This window comes from Lipotes vexillifer, unplaced genomic scaffold, assembly GCF_000442215.2.
Source record: "Lipotes vexillifer unplaced genomic scaffold, Lipotes_vexillifer_v1.1 scaffold1271, whole genome shotgun sequence".
Classification (NCBI taxonomy): Eukaryota; Metazoa; Chordata; class Mammalia; order Artiodactyla; family Lipotidae; genus Lipotes; species Lipotes vexillifer.
In genome coordinates, this window is record NW_006778557.1 from 213,620 (window position 1) to 234,959 (window position 21,340).

General features: G+C 35.9%; 1 protein-coding gene across 1 annotated transcript in view; it reads right to left on the bottom strand.

The window, feature by feature from the left end:
* The window catches only part of DNAJC13 (DnaJ heat shock protein family (Hsp40) member C13), a 130,812-nt gene that overhangs the window by 41,408 nt on the left and 68,064 nt on the right, over positions 1-21,340 (bottom strand). Inside the window, exons 26-39 of the mRNA XM_007451693.1 lie at positions 21,034-21,135; positions 19,468-19,572; positions 17,609-17,811; positions 16,428-16,512; positions 13,628-13,782; positions 12,537-12,582; positions 10,472-10,626; positions 8,892-9,093; positions 6,732-6,847; positions 6,105-6,183; positions 4,562-4,697; positions 1,742-1,926; positions 1,240-1,314; positions 1-56 (exon numbers count right to left, since the gene is read on the bottom strand). The exon at positions 1-56 is cut by the window's left edge and continues 79 nt beyond it. Coding sequence (XP_007451755.1) covers positions 1-56; positions 1,240-1,314; positions 1,742-1,926; positions 4,562-4,697; positions 6,105-6,183; positions 6,732-6,847; positions 8,892-9,093; positions 10,472-10,626; positions 12,537-12,582; positions 13,628-13,782; positions 16,428-16,512; positions 17,609-17,811; positions 19,468-19,572; positions 21,034-21,135 — 1,700 coding nt within the window. The remainder of the gene's footprint in view (positions 57-1,239; positions 1,315-1,741; positions 1,927-4,561; positions 4,698-6,104; positions 6,184-6,731; positions 6,848-8,891; positions 9,094-10,471; positions 10,627-12,536; positions 12,583-13,627; positions 13,783-16,427; positions 16,513-17,608; positions 17,812-19,467; positions 19,573-21,033; positions 21,136-21,340) is intronic.

A 21,340-nucleotide genomic window follows, 5' to 3' on the forward strand; every position in this document is an offset into this window, starting at 1 on the left:
CGGCATTCTTCAAACTGAGCGGCCACACTATAGCATTTGCTTATGTGTCCACACACCTGCAGACAACATAAGAGAGAAAAAAAAAAGTCACATGTGCATTCCTTATTTAAGACAGTGGAAATCAAATCAGCGGAGATTCATGAATAATGCTTAATGGTATATATGACATTCCAAAATTAAAGAGAACATTTCTATTGAATTATTAGTATTTCTGGTTAAGATTCCCTATAGATGCAGGGTTGGCAAACCATGGCCGCTAAGGCTAACAGGCCAAGTCAACCCTGTTCTTGTATGGCCAGAAAGCTAAGAATGGCTTTTACATTTTGAAAGAGTTACAAAAATCACAAATAAAAATATGCAACAGACTGTACGTAACCTGAAAGCCTCAAATATTTACTCTCTGGCCCTTTATAAAAAGAAGTTTGCCAACCTCTGGAATAAAGTATTTTTGTCCAGAATTCTAATAATGTACTGTACTTAAAAATAAGGATGAAACTCAAAAGCCTGTACTCGATTGTTTTATATTCTAAATTTTGCTGGTATAAACAAAAGGCCACATAAAAAGATACATCTACAGTGATCTTAATGAACTCCTGATGGATTTTCTATTAAAGAATTCAACAGAAAAGAAGCCAATGAAAACACCAGAGATGGGAGAGGGTGGTAGAGAAGGAAATTAAGGAAGGGGATAGAAGATAAGTGAAACAAAAATGGCAAAATGACAAATGTTTGAAACTGGGTAAAAAAAAATTAAGCCAACAGATTACGTATGATTTAGCACAGTGGTTCTTAAAGTGTGATACACAGACCGACAGCATCAGTATCACTTGGGAATTCTGTTAAAAAAGCATATTCTCACGCCCCACCCCAGACATACTGAATCAGAAACTCTGTGGGCAGGGGACCTGGGAGGCAGAGCTCAGCAACCCAGGTTTTTTTGTTTGTTTGTTTTTGCGGTATGCGGGCCTCTCACTGCTGTGGCCTCTCCCGCTGCGGAGCACACCGGCAGGCTCAGCAGCCATGGCCCACAGGCCCAGCTGCTCCACGGCACGTGGGATCCTCCCGGACCAGGGCACGAACCCACGTCCCCTGCATCGGCAGGCGGACTCCCAACCACTGCGCCACCAGGGAAGCCCACAACCCAGGTTTTAATGAGCCCTCCAAGTGATTCTTACAGATGTTAAAGTCTGAACTACTAGTCTAGCGTAACTTTCTTGGAACCATATGTTTTAGTCTTACCTGTACAGACATGTCACTTGGTTTACTAGAATGATTCAAGACAGCCACACAGCGGCTAAATGCCTCTTGTAACACCTGCAGAAAAAGAAGTCAGCCATTAACTCTCCATTTTGACTTGGAGTCTGAAAAGCCTTTTCTGGTAGGGATAAAACATTAATAACCTTTTAATATCAGAAACTTGGCAAAGAAATATTTGCTCAATTAACATTTGTTAAATAAACAAGTAAACAAAGGACCCTGAAGTTTTTTTAAGCATCCCACTATGCTATTTTGCAAGTAATATTAAGCTCACCAATTTTGAATCCAATATTCTCCAATTCACGTTATGAAATAAAGCTCCATTTATTTTAATTTTGGTATTATAGAGAATATTGTTATCTGTTGCAATAAATTAAAGAAGCTGTATCAACTGTATTTGTACTTGGTGAATTATTTATTGCTAAGAGACATACAGTTTGCCTAAACTAGCTTGAAGACAAGGACAAAGGTCATTCCATATTACCTCAATTCCATTCTCCCTTCTGAGCTCTTCAGCATTGAGGGCTGAGCAGTTAACAGTATGGAAAGCCAGCTCTGCAGCAGCAGGCAACAATGGTGATTCTTTTGAGAAAAGGAGGTCATCTGAAGTTTCCATTGTTATTGTCCTAATTAGCATGGGGTAGCCTGCATATTTATAAGGCTGTAAATCTGAAATAATCATGGTTCTAAGTTAATTTTGACACTACTTTCAATTATGTTGCCAAAAAAAAAAAAAAGATTAAAATATGCAACATCTTAAATGTTTCCTAATTCTAGTTTATAAAAAGAAATTAAACCAAGTACAAATCCCTTGGATCTTTTCAACTAGCAAACTTGTTTGGTTGACTTTTCTAAAATGTTTCCAGTAGAAAAAGAGTATTTTCTGGTAGATTAAAACTAAACTTTGTGTACAGTGGTTTTGATCCTTTGCAGAATATCTGTTTTCTATGTTGTCCATGTGATCTTTATAACTTTTCACCTGATCACAGATAGCAAGACATAGCCAATGCACCAGAGACCCATACCTCTTTATAAAGAGATAGAAAAATTTGATTTAAATGAGAGTGAACATTCTATATTCTGCTTTCTGAATAACAGGAGTACTTTTCTATTTTACCAGTTATCATAAAATAAATGTTTGAAAATACTGAATATAATTTGTTACTATGAATACAAAATAGAAAGTTAATTTATTAACTGTATTTGGCTAATTCCATATTTTGATAAGCAAATTTAAAAGTGAAATCTGAAATATACTGGCGCTCAATTCCTGTTCTTTTCATTCTTTTTTCTTTTTAAACTAACCTACGAGGCGGAAATATGTAAATTAATTGGCTTTGACTTTATAAGTATCTCTGTCATCCCACTTGAAATCGGCATAAAGCTTTTTGCCTTTTGAGGATGACAAATAATCTGCTTTAAATTAACTCATTTCTAAGATGGCTTAAAAAAAAAGCCCCTTAGAACTGGTCCCAGTAGTCCTAACACATACATACATAAGAAGAAGAGTGAATTAATGTTAAGTTCTATCAGATCAGGACCCCCATCCCAACTTACTGAGTATAAACCCACTTTGGGAAAAGTGGAAGACAGCCTGAAAAAACATTCTGACCTTGATAATATACCAGTGATGAGCTACAACTGCACCTTGTGGCTAATACAGATTTACCAGCCATCAAAAAACAACCAATGGTTTGAAAAAGACTTCTTTAAACTCATTCTGATTAGTGATAAATGCCATATAACTAAATGCTTTACAAATGTTTTCTGTTGAGTTCATATGCAAAAGTGAATCAATCAATCACTGTTCTCTAATGACCAAGCTGCTCAATCCCTACGCTGTCCCCTCCAATACTTAAACTGGAACCCTACTTGTCTTCAATTACCCAACACTCCTGCTTATCTCAGATCCCCACTGTCCTCTCTTTTCTCCCATCATCCTATAGAGCAAATGGGTCTCCCACTTTGTGTGTAAGCCAAGTTTAGTTCCCAAGCCAATGGACACATGCCATATTGAACCCAACTCCCACCCTCAACAGAGTCTTAAAAATTCTCAACGTGCTCCTAGCTTTCTGGCTGCTACTGTTTGGGCTACCACAAATAGCCCTGAAAACATGCTGGAGATTTCCAATAACCTGTATCCTGAAACTGAAACAGAGCAGGACCCTATGGTCCTTGCCCTCCATGTCCTCGACCTGTGCAAAAACTTTAGCCAAAGAATAAGTTTAATCAGAGAAGTGAGGAAATACAGAAACAAAGGCAAACAGTCAAAGGAGACCAAATAATAGTTTAGTCATTAAGCAAAGTCAAGGACCTTTAGTTCCTCCTCAAAGGCCACAGATAATGTTCTGAGCCATATCCTGTGAGCTGTCTTATAGATACTGAAAACTCTTACCAGGTGGAAGAAGTTAACTACATGATGACCAGACTATAGCCATGACATAAGCTGCCACAATTCTGAAAACTGGCCTCAAGGAAATGGGAACAAACTGACTCTGGAACTGAAGACTAACTGTACTTAAAGCAATCAAGATGACACTGGTCAGACCACCACATGACCAATTTTAAGATGACTGTCAGAGCTGACTGGACTGTTTCTGCATGTAGCCCCTTCCCTCAGCCTATAAAAGCTCTTGCCCACTGGTTTGGGGTGGGGGGAATCAGCCTTTGAACAGGCAGCTGCCCTCCCTCCACCCCACCCCCTTGATTGCTGGCATCCAAAATAAAGCAAACTTTCCTTTCCACCAACCTTGCCTCTTTATTGGCTTCTGAATGGCGAGCAGCTGGATCCCACTTTTGGTTACAAAATCACACCTATTTTATCTATAAATTTTTCAAACTGTCCCACAGGATCAGAGGGTTTCGAAAGCTACCACAGGAAATGAGGTGTGAAGGGATATATAGGATCATTTGAAAAGTTTCTGCTGCTTTTTAAAAACCAGAACACTCTTGCTGTTTTCAGTCTTTAGAGGTTTATGGATAGGTACAGTCTTATAAAAGACATTTAATGATCCTTAAATGCCAGGTCCATTTTATATCTCAGTAAATATGTTTACTGCTAAATGGCTAAAGACAAAAACTAACCAAGTACCTCCAGAGAACAGAAATGTACTTTAGGACAGAACAATGAAATCTGGTTGGAAATGTAAACTACTCTAACTACAGAAAACTACTCTTCTACTATATCTAAAATGCAATTCTAAGAGTCTTTGGCAATAATAATTAGAAATAGGCTGCAGAAACAAGGAGTATGGTAAAATTAGCTGGAAGGTAAATCAAAATTTGAGAATAACACATGCCTTACCTTCTTTATGACGGTTGAAGAGGATGCTCTGCGTTTTCAGAATTAAAATTATATTCTCTGGATCTGGTCCATCTATTATTTTTGCTGATTTGGTACATAAAAATTCATAGGCTTTATTTACCTTTTCAAACATATCCTGTATGTAACCAAAGACAATTAACTTTTGTTAACATATCGAATTACAACTTAGAACACAGATGATTTGTATTTTGCCAGTAAATTCTTTGGTTACTATTTTGTTTTGTTTTTTACATAAAGGAATTCATTCCAACTGTAATATAGGTGGTATACTTTTAAGGTGAAACAATTTTTTTTTTCCAAATACTTATTCAATGATCTCAGTACCATTTACTGAAAATTTTTCTTCAGTAGCTTATACCATATATGTCATATTAAACTCATACACACCAGAGATAGTTTCTGAGTTGTTATAAAAATAGTTATGATAAGAACTACTGTTTTTTGAGCACTATGGCAGGCACTGTGCTAAATGCTTTACATACATTATCTCACTTAATCCTCACAACAGCCTTGTGAGGTGTGTACCCTTATTAACCTTATCTTAAAGATGTTAGCTTGCCTAAAGTCACAAAGCCCGTTGCTGACAGAGCAAAGACGCACACCCAGGTCTGACTCTATCTGTGCTCTTAAACTACTATACTATAATGTTCCTTATCTATATGTTGATCCTTATGCCAGTATACTATTTTACTATTGCAGTTTCATAGAGTATTTTAATATCTGGTAGTTTAAGTCTAGCAACTTAATTCTAATTTCAAAATGTCTTCCTATATTGATTGTTTTCTTTCCCAGATGAATCTGAATTGCTTTAGATTTCTCAAAAATGTCCCAGGCTTTTGATTAAAAATGCCTTAAACATATAAAAGTGACATTTTTTCAATGCTGTCTTCCTATTCAGGAATACTGCCTGTCTCTAATAAAAAACACTAGCCCTGAATCAGTGGAAATTACTCCAAGTTTCTAGCAACAAACTATGAGTACTGTTTTTATTGGTCCGTGTCTGATTTTATCTTTTATGAATCTCTATTGGCACTGTAGTAGGAAGCTGGAAAAGACAAGATCAGGGAATTGCTGGCAGCAGATGACTTTAAGTTTGAAGCAAATTTTCTACTTTTTCATTAAGAGTGATATGAAGTTGGATGTCATTAGAAAAAAATAAATTACCCAAAGCAATCTGGGTGGCAATGGCATCACCTACCAATGAATTAAGTTCACCCATATCCTAATTTTCAGTTATTCGTGTGACTGCCCATTAGAGTTAATTCTCAAACCGACAAGGGTAAGGAAAGAGAATAAAACCCAAAAGTTACTAGTCACAGGGTAGTCCTTTTGATAAAATGAGAGAAGACCATTTATGCTGAAAACTTGGGCATGTGGGTCAGAGGTTAATTAAACATATACTGGACATATATTATGAGGCAGACACTGGTGCATAAGATGAGCGTATCTTTTCTCTGCCTGAAATAGTAATAAAGCAAAAGCAAGTCAACCCCAAAGCCCTAATTCCAAAGGCAGTACATACCCTCCCTTCTGGATTCTTATCAGGGTGGTACTTCTGTGCAAGTCTGAAGTAAGCTTTTCTAATCTTGCTCTCATCATGCCTACAAAATAGGAAAACTGTTTCATGAATTAAGTAAGGTGCAAGAAAATACTTACACAATCATCTAAAATGATATTTTAAGAACCTTACTTTTACTGTGTATGATCATATAGTAGATATCAAATTAAACCCAGTAAGATTTAAGTAAGATGATTCCTATGTATTATCTTTACACATAAAAGATAAAACCTAAACATTCCCTATGCAAGGTTACCACATTCACTTCAAATTACAAAACCATATTTGGGTTTTGAAGAACTAAGAATTTTAAACTAACTTTTCAAAATGTCCCTTCAAACTATAATTCTAAGTTATTTTAACTATCAGCCTTGTCAACAATGAACAAATTCAGTCTATACTTAAAAATGTCTTTTAAATTTTTTCTCTAACATATTTATTCTACTATAAAACTTCACTGATGATAAATTAAATCTGCATTGTTTCCTATACGTTTGTCATTTACTATCCTAGACACACTGTTGTCAAATCTCTTTCTCATGTATAACACAAACTGCAAGAAGGAGGAAGATGATACTGAAAATGACTCACGGTCCCTGTCCTTGAGGGAGATTAAGCACTTCATAAGCATCATCTATTGACATTGTAGGTGGCTTCTTTTCTACTTCCTTTTTCCAGGCATCAAGGGTATCTTTCAGAAGCTTAACCTTAAAGACAGAGAATTAAAATTTATATCTATTAAAGTAAAACTACTTCAGAATATAATTTTTAAATTACAGAATTGTTGTGCTGTATTATTTCAACTGACATTTCTAGGCTAACCAATTAACAGCTTTCTAAAATACAAAAAACCAAAATCACCTTCTAGCACTGTTAAATGGTCAGATAGCAAGGTATTTGTTATGGGGCTATATTTTTTAAAAAAGTAATATTTTATTATTTATTTAATTTTTTTTTTTTTTAATTTATTTTTGGCCGTGTCGGGTCTTAGTTGCTGCACACAGGATCTTCGTTGAGGCATGTGGGATCCTTTGCTGCAGCACACAGGCTTCTCTCTAGTTGTGGTGTGCGGGTTTTTCACTTCTCTAGTTGTGACAGGCGGCTCCAGAGCACATGGGCTCTGTAGTTGTGGTGCACGGGTTCCAGAGCACGTGAGCTCTACTTGAGGCGTGAGAGCTCAGTATTTGTGGCGCCCGGGCTTAGTTGCCCCGTGGCATGTGGGATCTTAGTTCTCTAACCGGAGATTGAACTTGCGTCCCCTGCATTGTAAAGCAGATTCTTTTACTGCTGGACCACCAGGGAAGTCCCTAAAGTGATATTTTAATTCTCTGCCAATTTTTGTCTCTACTTTTTTTTTTTTTTTTTCCAGTATGCGGGCCTCTCACTGTTGTGGCCTCTCCCGTTGCGGAGCACAGGCTCCGGACGCGCAGGCTCAGCAGCCATGGCTCACGGGCCCAGCCGCTCCGCGGCATGTGGGATCTTCCCGGACCGGGGCACGAACCCGTGTCCCCTGCATCGTCAGGCGGACTCTCAACCACTGCGCCATCAGGGAAGTCCTGTCTCTACTTTTAATTGTTAAAGAAACGTTCAGAAAGACGGAAAACTTTGGAATTAGCATTCACTGTAGTAAGAGAGGAAGCAGTATATGATGGCATGCTTCTCAAGGTGATCTAACATAATTACTGGTATACTGGTATTCAAACAAACATAAGGGATAGTGAACACAAGGGAGTCTGGGTAGGGGTGAGAAGAAGAGGGCTAATATTTGCTGCATGCCTATGTGCCAAGAAGGTATGTGCTTTACAGACTGCAGATTTAATTCTTGTATAAAATTTCATAATACATGAAAACATTGACGGTCTGAGAGACAGCTGCATACTTCCCAGTTAATAAGTGATGGAGCTGGATTCAAACCTAGGTCTGACTAAAAAGGCCACACTTTTTCTACTACCTCATGTTGAATCCGGAACAAGCAGCAGTGTCTACCTGCCTTCATTTGGTCATTGCACTGTAAAGAGGCAGTGCCTGGTGGTACAAATGGCAATTGTTCTTAAGTCTTCTGATGGTAAGGGTAATGGTAAAACCTCTGCTATAGTAACAGACCAAGAGGGGCACCCAGGCCTACTTTATTCCAGGCTTTCACTAGGTATCCAGGGGCTCAAGTTGGACGGGTCCCAAGGGCACTGCGACAGCAGATACTACTATACAAATGTGCAAGTCACACTTACTGCCTCCAGTGTGTGCCAGGAATATGCTGTTTCTTTATGTGAATTCTCACTTAATCTTACCAACCACCACATGAAACAGTTGCTATTAGTAGTACTAGTACTATTACCATAACTGAGGCTTACAGAAGTCAAGCGGTACACTGAATGTACATTCAGAGCCATTAATGGCCAAACTGAAACTCAACCCCAGACTGCCTAACTCCAGCATCTGTGAGCTTAATGAATCTCCTATAAAGACGAGCTATTATAGAATGTAATTGTATTATATACATGAAATTGAGTTTGTTTTTGTCACAAAAGATCAAGATTGTAAAGTCCTTTTATGCTCTCTGAAAAAACTGTCCTTCAGTTTGGGATTTACCCAAACGTACTGAACTACACTCAGAATTACACAGTGCTTAAGTAAGGAGGAATATTTAAGAAAGCTATTATCCTTCTTATCACAGAAAGAAGAAATACCCAGAAGTGATTAGAGGTTTTTTTTTTATGGTTTAAGAAGGCAAAAATTAATCTGCTGACTTACCGGGTCTTTAATTGGCCAATCTGGAAACCGGAGTGTATCACAAAGTTGTTTGAGGTAATAAATATTACAAAATAGTTCATTTTCTAGCTGTGGGTAGTTGATAACTGGGATGGGACAATATTGATAAAGTGCTCTTGTGTTACTCTGAAGACGAGGTGTGAAATCAGCAAGATGGGCAGCAATCTTCTCTATCATAAGGCGCCTACAATTAGAAAAGTCTCCAAGCATTATGAAGGCATTATTTTATTCTATTTTAAAGAAAAGGTTAAGACAGGCAATCATTCAAGGTAATTAAATGGATCTTCTTCAGAATAACTTAGTTATTGGCCTAAAATGAGAGCTTGTAAGAATGTTACTCAGAGTATTCTAAACTATGTAAAAACACTCCATGGATATAAACTTATTTGTAATATGATCTATAAAGAAGACCACAGAGAAAAAGGCTGACAATATCAGCCCTTCTTATTGAAAATGCAGTCATTAGAAAGTCAAATGGTATGCAATCTGCATGCATGAGGGCACAGCCACAGAATCAAGTTAGCTATCACCCCAAAGAAGCTCACTGCCTGGTCTTTATTTTAGTTAACGTAGCACAACCTGGGATCTGGCCCTCAGCTAAGCAGAAAATTGATTTGCTCAGTATACAGAGAGCTACATCTTTTAGATGAGAGACTCATACTAACCAATCTCTGGAGAAAAATATTATACAGAATAACTGTAATAAACATATTCATATTCCTATACATTTGTTCCCAATGAAAAATATATTTTCAATATGAAATTTCAATTTTCAAATTGAAAATTTTCAATTTTCTATATGAATATTCATACAGAATATATTCAAATTGATGGCTAGCATATGCCAAGCCTGTAGGTCAACCTATCAGAGAAGCCAAATGATGACGAGCAGGTGGCATTGTGAGTATGAGTCAGCCAAAGAAGAATGAGTAACTGACTCAGAAGATCAACTGCCATCCAGCTAAGAAGACCAAGGGGTTCTCCAGAGAGCCAGACTTGACACTGGAACCATTAACTGCCTAGTCTTTCCTGGACAGTGCCTTCCTGGACACTGACATCTGCTTCTGGGCCTCTCCTTTTTCTTGGTGGAAACAGGCTTTTCCTATGGCATTCTCCTGCTAACCTCCAGATTATGGTCAATATGTGCTGGGTAGGGAGCCCTCATTCTAAAATGATTGTGGGTATCTCTAGACTGATCCATTCCATGTGGGCATAGTTTTTAATTAGTGGGGTACAGTTCTATTTCCAAATACCCAGAAGGAGTTTCTTGATTTTATTCCTATATATCTCTTACATAGATATTAATTCATTGTCTAAAAGCACCAGTGGTAATAGGCTCCACCTTTATATAAAGCTCTATTAAGGTAACAGTAATTTTGTCAAATCATCTTAGAACAGAAAAAAGCTCAGGGCCTTGTCAACAGCAGTCACCTGATTTGGCACCAATGACTACTGTAGCTTTAGATTATGTAACTAGTGAAAGGAAACCTTTTCACAGAAGTCAAACCAGATGGGAAGAGGCAAAGATTCTGTGTATAAAATACAATCATCTGGCTATTTACCTCATTTCACTGCTCCAGATTGCTTCTGGAGTATCAAATTCTCCTAGAAAAATCTCAGCAAACTTTTCAGGCTCGTAATTTTCTAAGTAACAAACCATTGCTTCTGGTAGAATGTGCCCAAGTATACTTCTCTGAAAAATATCTTGTCCTTTCGTCTTTAAAAAAAAAACAACAAAATGTAATCAGAAACACTAAAGTTATCTTTCAGTTTTCTAATAAATGAATTGGGGTTAGAGAACATTTTAAGAAAGGAGAATAACTGGAACATACTGCTTTTATGCTTTTGAAATGTAGATGGAAAAATGGCAAAATGAGAAGTGCAATGTGTCTGGTATAAACTGGCTTGGCATGAACTCCAAGGTGGAACTACCCACTCTAGCCCTGCAGTAGCCTTAACCTCCTCATCGGTCAGGTGTTGCCAACATTATTTAGCACAATTAGCCTTTGACTATGTATAATAGTAATGAACAACACAAGGAAGACTGCAAAGATTTACATCAATTATTCTGTGTTACACTGTTGGCTGTAGTTCCCACCTGCACCTGCTTCTGTTTTCAAAAATAAGTCCAGAAAAATTGAGATCTTAAAGAGCCTATCCTCATGAAATGTGGCTAGAATTTAGATGGAGTATTTCTATACAAAGTAATTATAATTAACTGTACTAAGAACTCCATATTCTCTGACTGGCCAAATGAAGTCAGGGTAATGTTCATACTTATCATGCTAAAATTTTAAACTCATTTCTTTACCTGACGGAAAAAATTCCTAAAGACTATAAATACTTTTCTTATTTCCTTCTAGGCAAACTGAGGATGTTTTATTCTTCTAGGATCTGACAGAGAGACAGGGGGGAAAAAAACCAGACATGGTTTTACCACTTAGTGCAAAGACAAATTAGATGATGAATATTTTCAGGCTTTTTACTAATAAAAGCCATAAACTGACTATCTGTTAAACTTTGGGGTGAAGAATTGCTTCTTCTTTAGAATACTATTATTTCATAATTCCTACATCTAGAGTTCTGCTATAAACAAATATTGTTTTGCTGTAATTCAAAATATTGTTAGGGAAAATGATGTATATAGTTTCTCATATTATAAAATTTGAAAAAAGATTACATATGCATAATTTCACAGAAAAAAAGGAAAAAAAAAGAATGATTAAAAGTACCTAATGTTACATTAAGGTGGTAACAATAGGGGCAAATTTTTCTAAAACTTTATATTCTCATTTTCTATTTGCATAAAGCTATGGAAATCGTACTTCTATGGGCATCACTTTAGTATTATTAGACTGTAGACAGATTACTTTCTAGGGCTTTACTGGCTTCTCTATAAAACATGCAGTTTTGGTCTTGTGTCTGTTGTCAGACTGGTGTAACATTCCTTGGTTAGTCTCTTAAACAGTGGTCTAGTTTTGGTTTATTCTGCTCAATAAAATTTGAAAATCAATGTTCCATGAAAAGCCTAACAAAATTTCAAACACAATTCAGTTATGTGTTTACAATAAATATCTCTGTAAAATGCAGGTATAAAGCTACATTTTGTCAGAGCTACCTGGATAAGTCTTATCTTTTTTTTGGATTCCTACTTTTCCTCCCCAGTAAAATGGCAATAATACTTGAGAGCACCTGAAAAATTAAGTAGCTTCAAAAAAGAAACTTAGCACTTCTAACATGTTGGGATATGAACAAAAAGAAGGTGGAAGTCTTACTGAATCTGAGCTGACTATATGAGACTTAGGTATATACTGAATTATTTACGAACATTACTAATGTAAATTTTACACTAAGGGAACAAATTATATTCATAGCAATGTCAGGTTATAATTCATATCTACAATTTAATTATTAATTCTAATAGGCAACATTTATTTTCATTTTAAAAATATTAGCTTAGACTTTCTATGTGCAAGGTACCACAAGGAATGCAAAAAATAAAACAATACCTGCCCTCAAGTGCTTATAAGGAAAGGAAGGAAGGAAAATTCACAGCTAAGTAAACTTTAGTGCCAAGACAGCTTCCCCAGTATTAAGTCACGTATTTAGAGGATTAATTTGCCTTACCTCCTCTGACTTGAAAGCCTGTTTGGTATGTGTGTACTTCAAAAATCTAGGAAAAAAAAAATTACTTATCAGATATAGGAACTGATTTAGATTTAGTAACCTTAGTTTTCTAAGACCAGATTTTTTTTAAGTATAGTTGATTTATAACGTTGTGCCAGTCTCTGCTGTACAGCAAAGTGACTCATACATATAGACATTCTTTTAATATTCTTTTCCATTATGTTTTATCAAAGGATATTGAATATAGTGCCCTGTGCTATACAGTAGGACCTTGTTGTTTAAGACCAGATCTTTTATATGTAAATAAGAGCCACAAAAGGCAACTCGTAAATCCATATTCCCAAACAGTTTAATTTCTAATTAAGGCAAGAACTTAAATGAATTAGAAAAATATTTAAATTATGGTCATGTTACAGTTATGTAATAATATCAAAAAATTACTCAATTTTAAAAAAAAAGCAAAATGTAAAACTGTATACAATATGAATATAGTTAAATTAAATCTGTATGATTAAAACACTAGATGATGATACAATTCTTATGTTAGATGTGGTAAAATGGTGTAATTCTGAATAATTTTTCCCCTATTCTTTTTTTTTAAATTTATTTATTTTTGGCCGCGTTGGGTCTTTGTTGCTGCGCGTGGGCTTTCTCTACGGTGAGCAGGGGCTACTCTTTGTTGCGGTGCGCAGGCTTCTCATTGCAGTGGCTTCTCTTGTTGCGGAGCACGGGCTCTAGGCACACGGCTTCAGTAGTTGTGGCACGTGGGCTCACTAGTTGTGGCTCGTGGGCTCTAGAGCGCAAGCTCAGTAGTTGTGGTGCACAGGCTTATTTGCGCTGTGGCATGTGGGATCTTCCCGGACCAGGGCTTGAACCCGTGTCCCCTGCATTGGCAGGCGGATTCTTAACCACTGTGCCACCAGGGAAGTCCTCCCCTATTCTTCTAACTTTCAAATTTTCAGACATATATAAACAGCTCTTATAATGAAAAATTTAATAAATACAATGATATGCTCACAAAAAACTAATTTAATAAATCTGTCCATGTACAATTCAAGTAATTTCAAATAGATTATCACTACAGCTCTTACCGAGCAACAGGAAGCACATTGGAACCTGTATACATCATGATAAAGAAAAATACTCCACTAAGATAAAGTCGAGGTAACTGTGGGTTATCTTGCATAATACGATATAACAAAACTGCAACCTTCTCAACAAGGATAGGGTCAAAGGTCAGCAGTAGCTAAAAAAAAACGAAATAAAATGTCTGGTTATTGGGCTGTAAAAAACGTGCAACATCACCATTCATCTTAGGTTTATGCATTTCATGTGCTGGGGTTACAGTTTCTCATAAGTAGTGTAACAAAATAAAAATCAGACTCAGTATGCTTGTCTACCAGGTTCTAAACAGATTTGAAAAATAGTTTATAGCATTTAATGCAGAGATAGTAAAATATTAATAAAGAATTGATCAAAACTTATTCATAAAAAGTGCAAACATGCCTGAAGCTGCTTTGTCATGATTATAGACAAAATTATTTCCTGTGCAGGAATCTTCCTGAATGGGCTTCTCTGTTAATGACAAAGAAGAAAAAAAAATGTAGCTACCCTTTGGGTTAGTTTCAGGTCAGTTGATTTGAAATGAAGCATCCTCTGAAGACTATCTGAGAACTCCAAAGAGCTGAGCAGAGAACAGCTTTCAGTGAAACAGCACTAAAAAACAGATCTACAAGTGCAGGTACAAGGCAAGAGGATAACCAAATACCAGTAGTGCCACTACCAGAAAGTACCAAGAGATATGATTTACAGAAATCTGAGCTAGCGATACTGAAGGAACTATCTGGGATCACTGGAATGAATCTGGGCTAATAAAAAAAAGTATAGAGTATTGCTATGACTAAACACCTGATAAGATAAAACTTATTAAATTTCTTTAATAAAAGTGGCATTTCAATTTCCTATAAACACTTACTTCTGAAGAATTCCCAATTTGGAGTCAAATGCTACCAGTAAAAAATTACAATAACAAGAATAAGTACTAGCTCAGATTAGGGGTCAAAGTTCTAGATTCAGTGTATGAGACTGAATAGCCATATGTCTTTTAAGTAAGTAATTTAAATTTCTCTGTTTTTGGTGTCTTACCTATTCAACAAGGTATTTAGATTATATATAGTAAAACAGTACTGTGATATACTTTACAAAAGAAAAACTGAGATATAATAACACAGGATTTTCCCTAGTGTTAATGGTGTTTGTGTTTAAGATTCGACGTCACTCTAATAAAAATACGGGAATTAACAGGCAACAACCTAGAATATTTGAAATTGTGACTATATCAGAAAACCTAGGACATTCATTCACTGTATCTTAGACGACTCCAAAAATTCTGAAGCTGTATCAGATGGTAAAACTGGTGATTGCTCTTACAGTCAAATGATGTACAGAAATCTGTACCAAGCAATGTAGATAGATAATGTTCCTAAAAACCGCTACAACTGCCTAACTCTGCTTAGCAAGAATAAGGCCTCCCAGAATATAGAAAATTAAGTGAAAACAAAAACAGCTTCTAAGAAATGTTTTTTTGAACTCAGTACAAAAAAATATGGGAGGCATATACTGTTAAAAGCAGCTAGGTTTATCAATAAATTTCTTCAATCTTCCTACTTGTCCAGTTACTATTAAAAATTTTTGTTAATTAAAATAGATCTTCCCCCCAAAGTTTCATGTTACACTGACCACATCTCTTAAAATCTGTTTTTCAGTCAATCCTCCCTGGCCTGAAATTCAACCTTGCTTCTTTCCTTTCAGTTTCATAAGTCTTGGGAAAATGTTTGGGAGAGACAGATTTTCTAGGCATGGTCCTTTCTCTACAGGAGAGAGATAGGATAGAAACAAATCCCTCTCCTTGTACCACCTCACATATGCAGCTGCAGACACACACAGGCCAGGGTGGTAGTGGCTTTCAATTAAGGCTCTGAAAAGAAATGCCCACAACAGAAAAGTGCACAAATGTTGAAATGCTGGTATGCTTAAATAACAGAAGTTGGGGGAAATTCTTTTAAAAGTTGATAAGGCACTGTCATATTCAGAAACCTTTTTCATTACCAGTGACTTTCACTATTGGTGAATGTAAAAATATACTGAGTAACTCTCCTCTCCCTTTTCACACCAATGTACAACTGAGAGATACAAATGGCACAAGTTACTGACATATTTTAAAGCTACACCATGTGTGGTTAATATAAAAAAATTAGATTTGACAGAATAATCTATAGAAAGGAGAGAAACAGTGACCTGACATCTCTGCGACCTAACTTAGGGCTCATCTGGAGTTTAAGTAGCTTAATTCCCAAAGAGTAGAATAACAATGAGAAAGAAAGAAAAGATACTTAGTATATCCTACATAATTTCAACTCAATGCTTTGGATTAGTTGTTATCCATGATAACATATAACTGAGAAGACTCAAATACTCTGAGGCAAGCTGACAAGACTGCTGTAACTATTTCTTAAGATATAACCCACCATGCCCACATCTGTGGGATGCTGGTGTGCTTCCCAGTACCCCTAACAACACCAACATGCACCACAAACTGTCACCTTTCAGTTATTACAATGTTGTGATTTTAAGAACAGATAATAAATAAAACCTTATGAGAATAATTCTGGAGCATGGAAGCTTCGCATGTCTAGGCTCTTGGATACACAACCTTCCACAGTATATTCAGAATATCAACTCAATTAGGAGTAAGTGAGGTAAGTATAATTCAGGCCTTTTGAAAATGGAACATACTACAATAAGACAAAGACTGGGGCTCACAATAAAGTTAAATAAGGTAAAATGATTCTTAAAATATTGTTCCTAGTTTATAACATAAAAGTAACTTACCTGAATAATATGGGGAAGGCAAGCATTGTCTGACAGCAGTCTTTTCACTCTAGGTAAAGGTCGAATGATGGCATTATCTTGATCCCTAGAAAAACATTTTTTTTATGGTCAACATTTAATATATTTATTAAAATTTGTATGTTCAGAGCATATGACATTCTACTAGGCATGAAGCACGTTACCTTACATTTTTGTTAATGAAGACTAAGCTCTCATACAGCTGGGAACATGATTAGGTATTTTGGTTTAAATCTATTTGGCTGCTTAATATGACTTCATTTCCTTCCAAAAGATTTCCTTGAAAAACAGTACCCTAGAACAGCCAGAGACTCTCATTTATTATTTAAACTTGGTGTTTTCCAACACACTGTCAGTGGATATTCCCCCCAAAGGGCATATCAAACTTTTTCAATAAATGTAAACCTTAATTTAACTACTCTCAGTATTTTCCAAGTGTAGCCTCAATTTTAGTGCTACATTACTTCTAAATACTAATTGTATGTTTTTAAGCCTGATCTGAATTTTAAAGAGAACTGGAACTATAAAAGCCTCGAATGCTATAAAATTAACAATTACTCATTAAATTCCATCACAAAGTATCTTTACTATAGTAATAAAACAAGATGATATATATACAAATTTTGATTAAAAAGTTTGAAAGACTGAAAAATTCCATGCAAGGATTATAATTATGACTATCACTGGATAACTAAGTCTCACCTTCACTAGTCAAGCGGGGCAAGATGTGGGCCTAGACTCATGTTCTTAAACCAGGAGAGGCTAACCTGACAGATCAGGAGCAGTCACTAGGCACTCACCACTGGTCTATGAACCACAGAGTGTTCATTTCAAAACTTTCATACCTGATTCAATGAATATGACAATTGTTACTGTTGCTAGAGAGCTGCTAGTAAGCCTCAATTTTGTAATATTATTTGAAGTTTCCCAGAGAAAGTTGCTTTTTAGCTTACTTTATCAATAAAATTTGCAAATTATTTCTTTATATCTTGTTTCAAAAAGCTCCAAAATCCAAAGCAGCATTCCCCCAAAGCCACAAATAGAAAACCTTTGCTCTAAGTCACTAGAACAATCCCATGCCTTAGCAAGCACCCATACAAATGGGGAGAACAAGATGTTTTTAGAGTCCTTGTTAACCACGGAAATGTTCAATTACATTTTACCTGCTTGGAAAATATCCACACATTGTGATCAACATGTTCAATATAAGGGTAGCAAGGTCAGTTTCATTTAGTACAGCCTGTCCACTGGCTAACAGACACCACTTAAGCTGGGGTATTGCCTGAAGTGGCCGCCATCCATCCATGCCTTGAGCCCAGCATCTGGTTTTTGCATTTAACATTCCTTTGGTCCACAATTCTTGCATCTAAATGAATGGAAGGCATCATTATTACAAGCAGACCAAACAAAATGAAAAGGTTTGCTAATGTTTTCTGTTTTACAGAAAATACAAACTGAACTATGAAACACACATGCAAATTCACTATTAGGAAACAAAAGACTTCTGTTGACAGGCCTTCAGGAACTCAAATTTGGCTGCTAATATCAGAAAATAACCATTTAGTTGGCCAAACTGCAGAGCATAAGGAACACTGGAAAGAATAAACACCATAGGCAGAGTATAAAGCAACCAAATTATATATAAGTGGAAGGCTGGTCTTCTATAAAACTATCTTTGACTAAATTCCAACTGAGCCTGGGAAGCCAAGAATTGGAAGCCAAGTTGGCAGGACCAAAGATCACCAGATGTTAATTAAGATGGAAATTGCCCTTGGAGTGTATAGGCAATTTTCAATGAATTTAAGACTGTATATTAAAACTTACCTGTTCATACCATAAAGAAGCATTATAGCTTAACACAATTATTATACAAAAGTCATTAAAAACCTGAGCGCTACTTCCATAACTTTTATTTTATTTTTAATTTTTAAAATTATTTTTAATTGAAGTATAGTTGTTTATAATGCGTTAATTTCTGCTGTACTGCAAAGTGATTCAGTTATACATATATACATTCTTTTTATATTCTTTTCCATTATGGTTTATCCCAGAACATTGAATATAGTTTCCTGTGCTATACAGTAGGACCTTGTTTATCCATTCTACATATACTAGTTTGCATCTGATAACGCCAAACTCCCACTCCATCCCTCCCCTCATTCCCCCTCCCCCTTGGCAATTACAAGTCTGTTTTCTATGCCTGTGAATCTGTTTCTGTTTCATAAATAAGTTCATTTATATCATATTTTAGATTCCACATATAAGTGATATCATATGGTATCTTTCTCTTTCTGACTTACTTCATTTAGTATAAACTTCACTTAGTATGATAATCTCTAGTTGCATCCATGTTGCTGCAAATGGCATTATTTTGTTCTTTTTTATGGCTGAGTAATATTCCATTGTATATATGTACCACATCTACTTTATCCATTCAACTGTCGGTGGACATTCAGGTTGTTTCCATGTCTTGGCTATTGTGAATAGTGCTGCTATAAACATAGGGGTGCACATATCTATTTGAATTATAGTTTTGTCCAGATATATGCCCAGGAGTGGGATTGCTGGATCATATGGCAACTCTGTTTTTAGTTTTTTGAGGAACCTCCACTGTTTTCCACAGTGGCTGTACCAGCTTACATTCCCACCAACAGTGCAGGAGTGTTCCCTGTTCTCCACACCCTCTCTAGCAAATGTTATTTGTAGACTTTTTAATGATGGCCATTCTGACTGGTATGAAGTGGTATCTCATTGCAGTTTTGGTTTGTATTTCTCTAATAATTAGCAGTGTCATAACAATAGCTTTTAAACAGTAAGATTTGAAGACATGATTTTGTGTGTATGTGTGTCTAGAAATACAAGTCATCTTGTCCTTTATGTGGAAATAGAATGGGAGAGTCCTTGGAGCTGATGACAGTAAATCATATCATAGATCTAAAATATTCCACATCTCTATATGTGCTATCAGGAGGACATAAAAAATGACTAAGACTTCCATGAAAAGTTTCTCCCAAACACATACCTCATGATATCCATATGGGCCACTCCTTTCTTTGTCTGCATTGCCAAAGTACCATTCCTTTTCACTCTCTCTTTTCATATCTGGAGCAGCTTCGATTACATTGCTCTAAGTTTTAAAAATATTTAGTTATTTTTCAAGGCAGAAATCTAAGGGGGCAGATGTCATAAAAAGTTACACAGTACTAATTTCTTGAGTTTATATTTCTTTAGAAATCCATCTAAAATTTTAAGTGACCCAATTTTAAGAGTTAAGGATTAGATGCCTAAACTAATAGTCCAAAAATGCTACTTCCTTATTATGCATTTGAAGTAAAGAGTTTCCTAAATTCACTTGGCAATCTAAGCTAAACTCAAAGGCATCTATATTCCAGATGGTCATTAATAAATTCTCAGGACACTAAAATTTTAGTAGTAAAGAATACTGCAAATAGCTATATAATCAAACATATACCATTAACCAAAACCACAATGCTCAAAAATACTAAAGTTCTTTTGAAAGAAAAAACTCACTCAAACTAAAAGTTTCAATAAATACCTGAGATCAAAGAGTTAAAATGCTAACAGGAAAGTTTTTAGTGGTTTTAAACACTTACTTTCAATTTACTACCCTGATGACAGATAATTCTTATAATTTCATATATCAATGTTTATAAGAATCTAGGATAGAATTTTTATGTACTTAGTATATTTTATTAAAACATGATTTTAAATACCCTCATTACCATCAGCTTTCAGTTAGATTCATATAGAGAGCTATAGAAAAGTGGTTAAGAGCACAGACTTCCGAGTTCTAACTCTGGCACTGTCCTTTATTAGGTAACCCTGGACAACAAACTTAGTCTCTCTGTTCCTCACTTTCCTCATGTGTAAAATGGGAGGGCTGTTGTGGGGTTTAAAGAGTTAATATATTATGTGGACCAGAACAGTACCTGGTACACTATAATACGATGCAAGCATTATGATTACTATTATTTGTACCTGATAATAGAAAATGCCATGTCCTAATATTCAAATAGCACTTTTGCACACAACTCTGCCAAAACATGACACATCTCCTCAAATAAGGAGATTAAACAAAAATTTAACATTAACATCAATGAGCCAAGTATAGATCCCTTCTATAAGTTAGGTATCAGAAGAGGCCTTTAGGTAGAGACCTGCAGCTCTGTCCTCTTACTGGCTAGTTTCAATAAGGCCTCCAGATTCCTCAAGGCAAAGTATACTCTCAGTGGATGTCAATGCTGAATGTTCCAGTTACATAACTGATGGATTCAGTTTAAATCCTAAAGGACATATTGCCTCAAAATAAGCCACATTAGAGATGCAGTTACTTTAAAAGACAAAAGAGACATCAGAAAAATAAAACTGGATCATCATTGTCCATTTTGGTTATTTCATTTTTTGTGTGTGTGACTTAATCTCCCAGGCATTAGTACTATCACAGTTATTAGAGAAGGAGATTCATGGCCAGACACCCTGACATATTTTCAGATTTGTATGATTCTTTTGATTCTAAATTTGTACTCAAAGAATGTTAAACTTATAAAATCTAGATAAGCATACATACTTGCAGTGGTACTGTAGCTCGGTTTACATGGAGATGTGCAAGGGTAAGCAAGTCCACAAGGATTCTAATTCCATTTGAATCCATGAGGTCCTTAACATTTTTCTGGAAGACAGAAACATGTTTACATAATTTAAAATCTTTCTCTCCAATAGATATTACTACCTAAAAGGCTCTCAAAGAAGAGAATATTTGGAATCTCTTTGGAAAAACTGGCACATAACTGGTATTACTCAGTATTTTCAGGATTTTGTGTTCAAGGAAGCATAAATTTAGATAAAAATTAAAAAGGCAAAACTGTATTACAGAG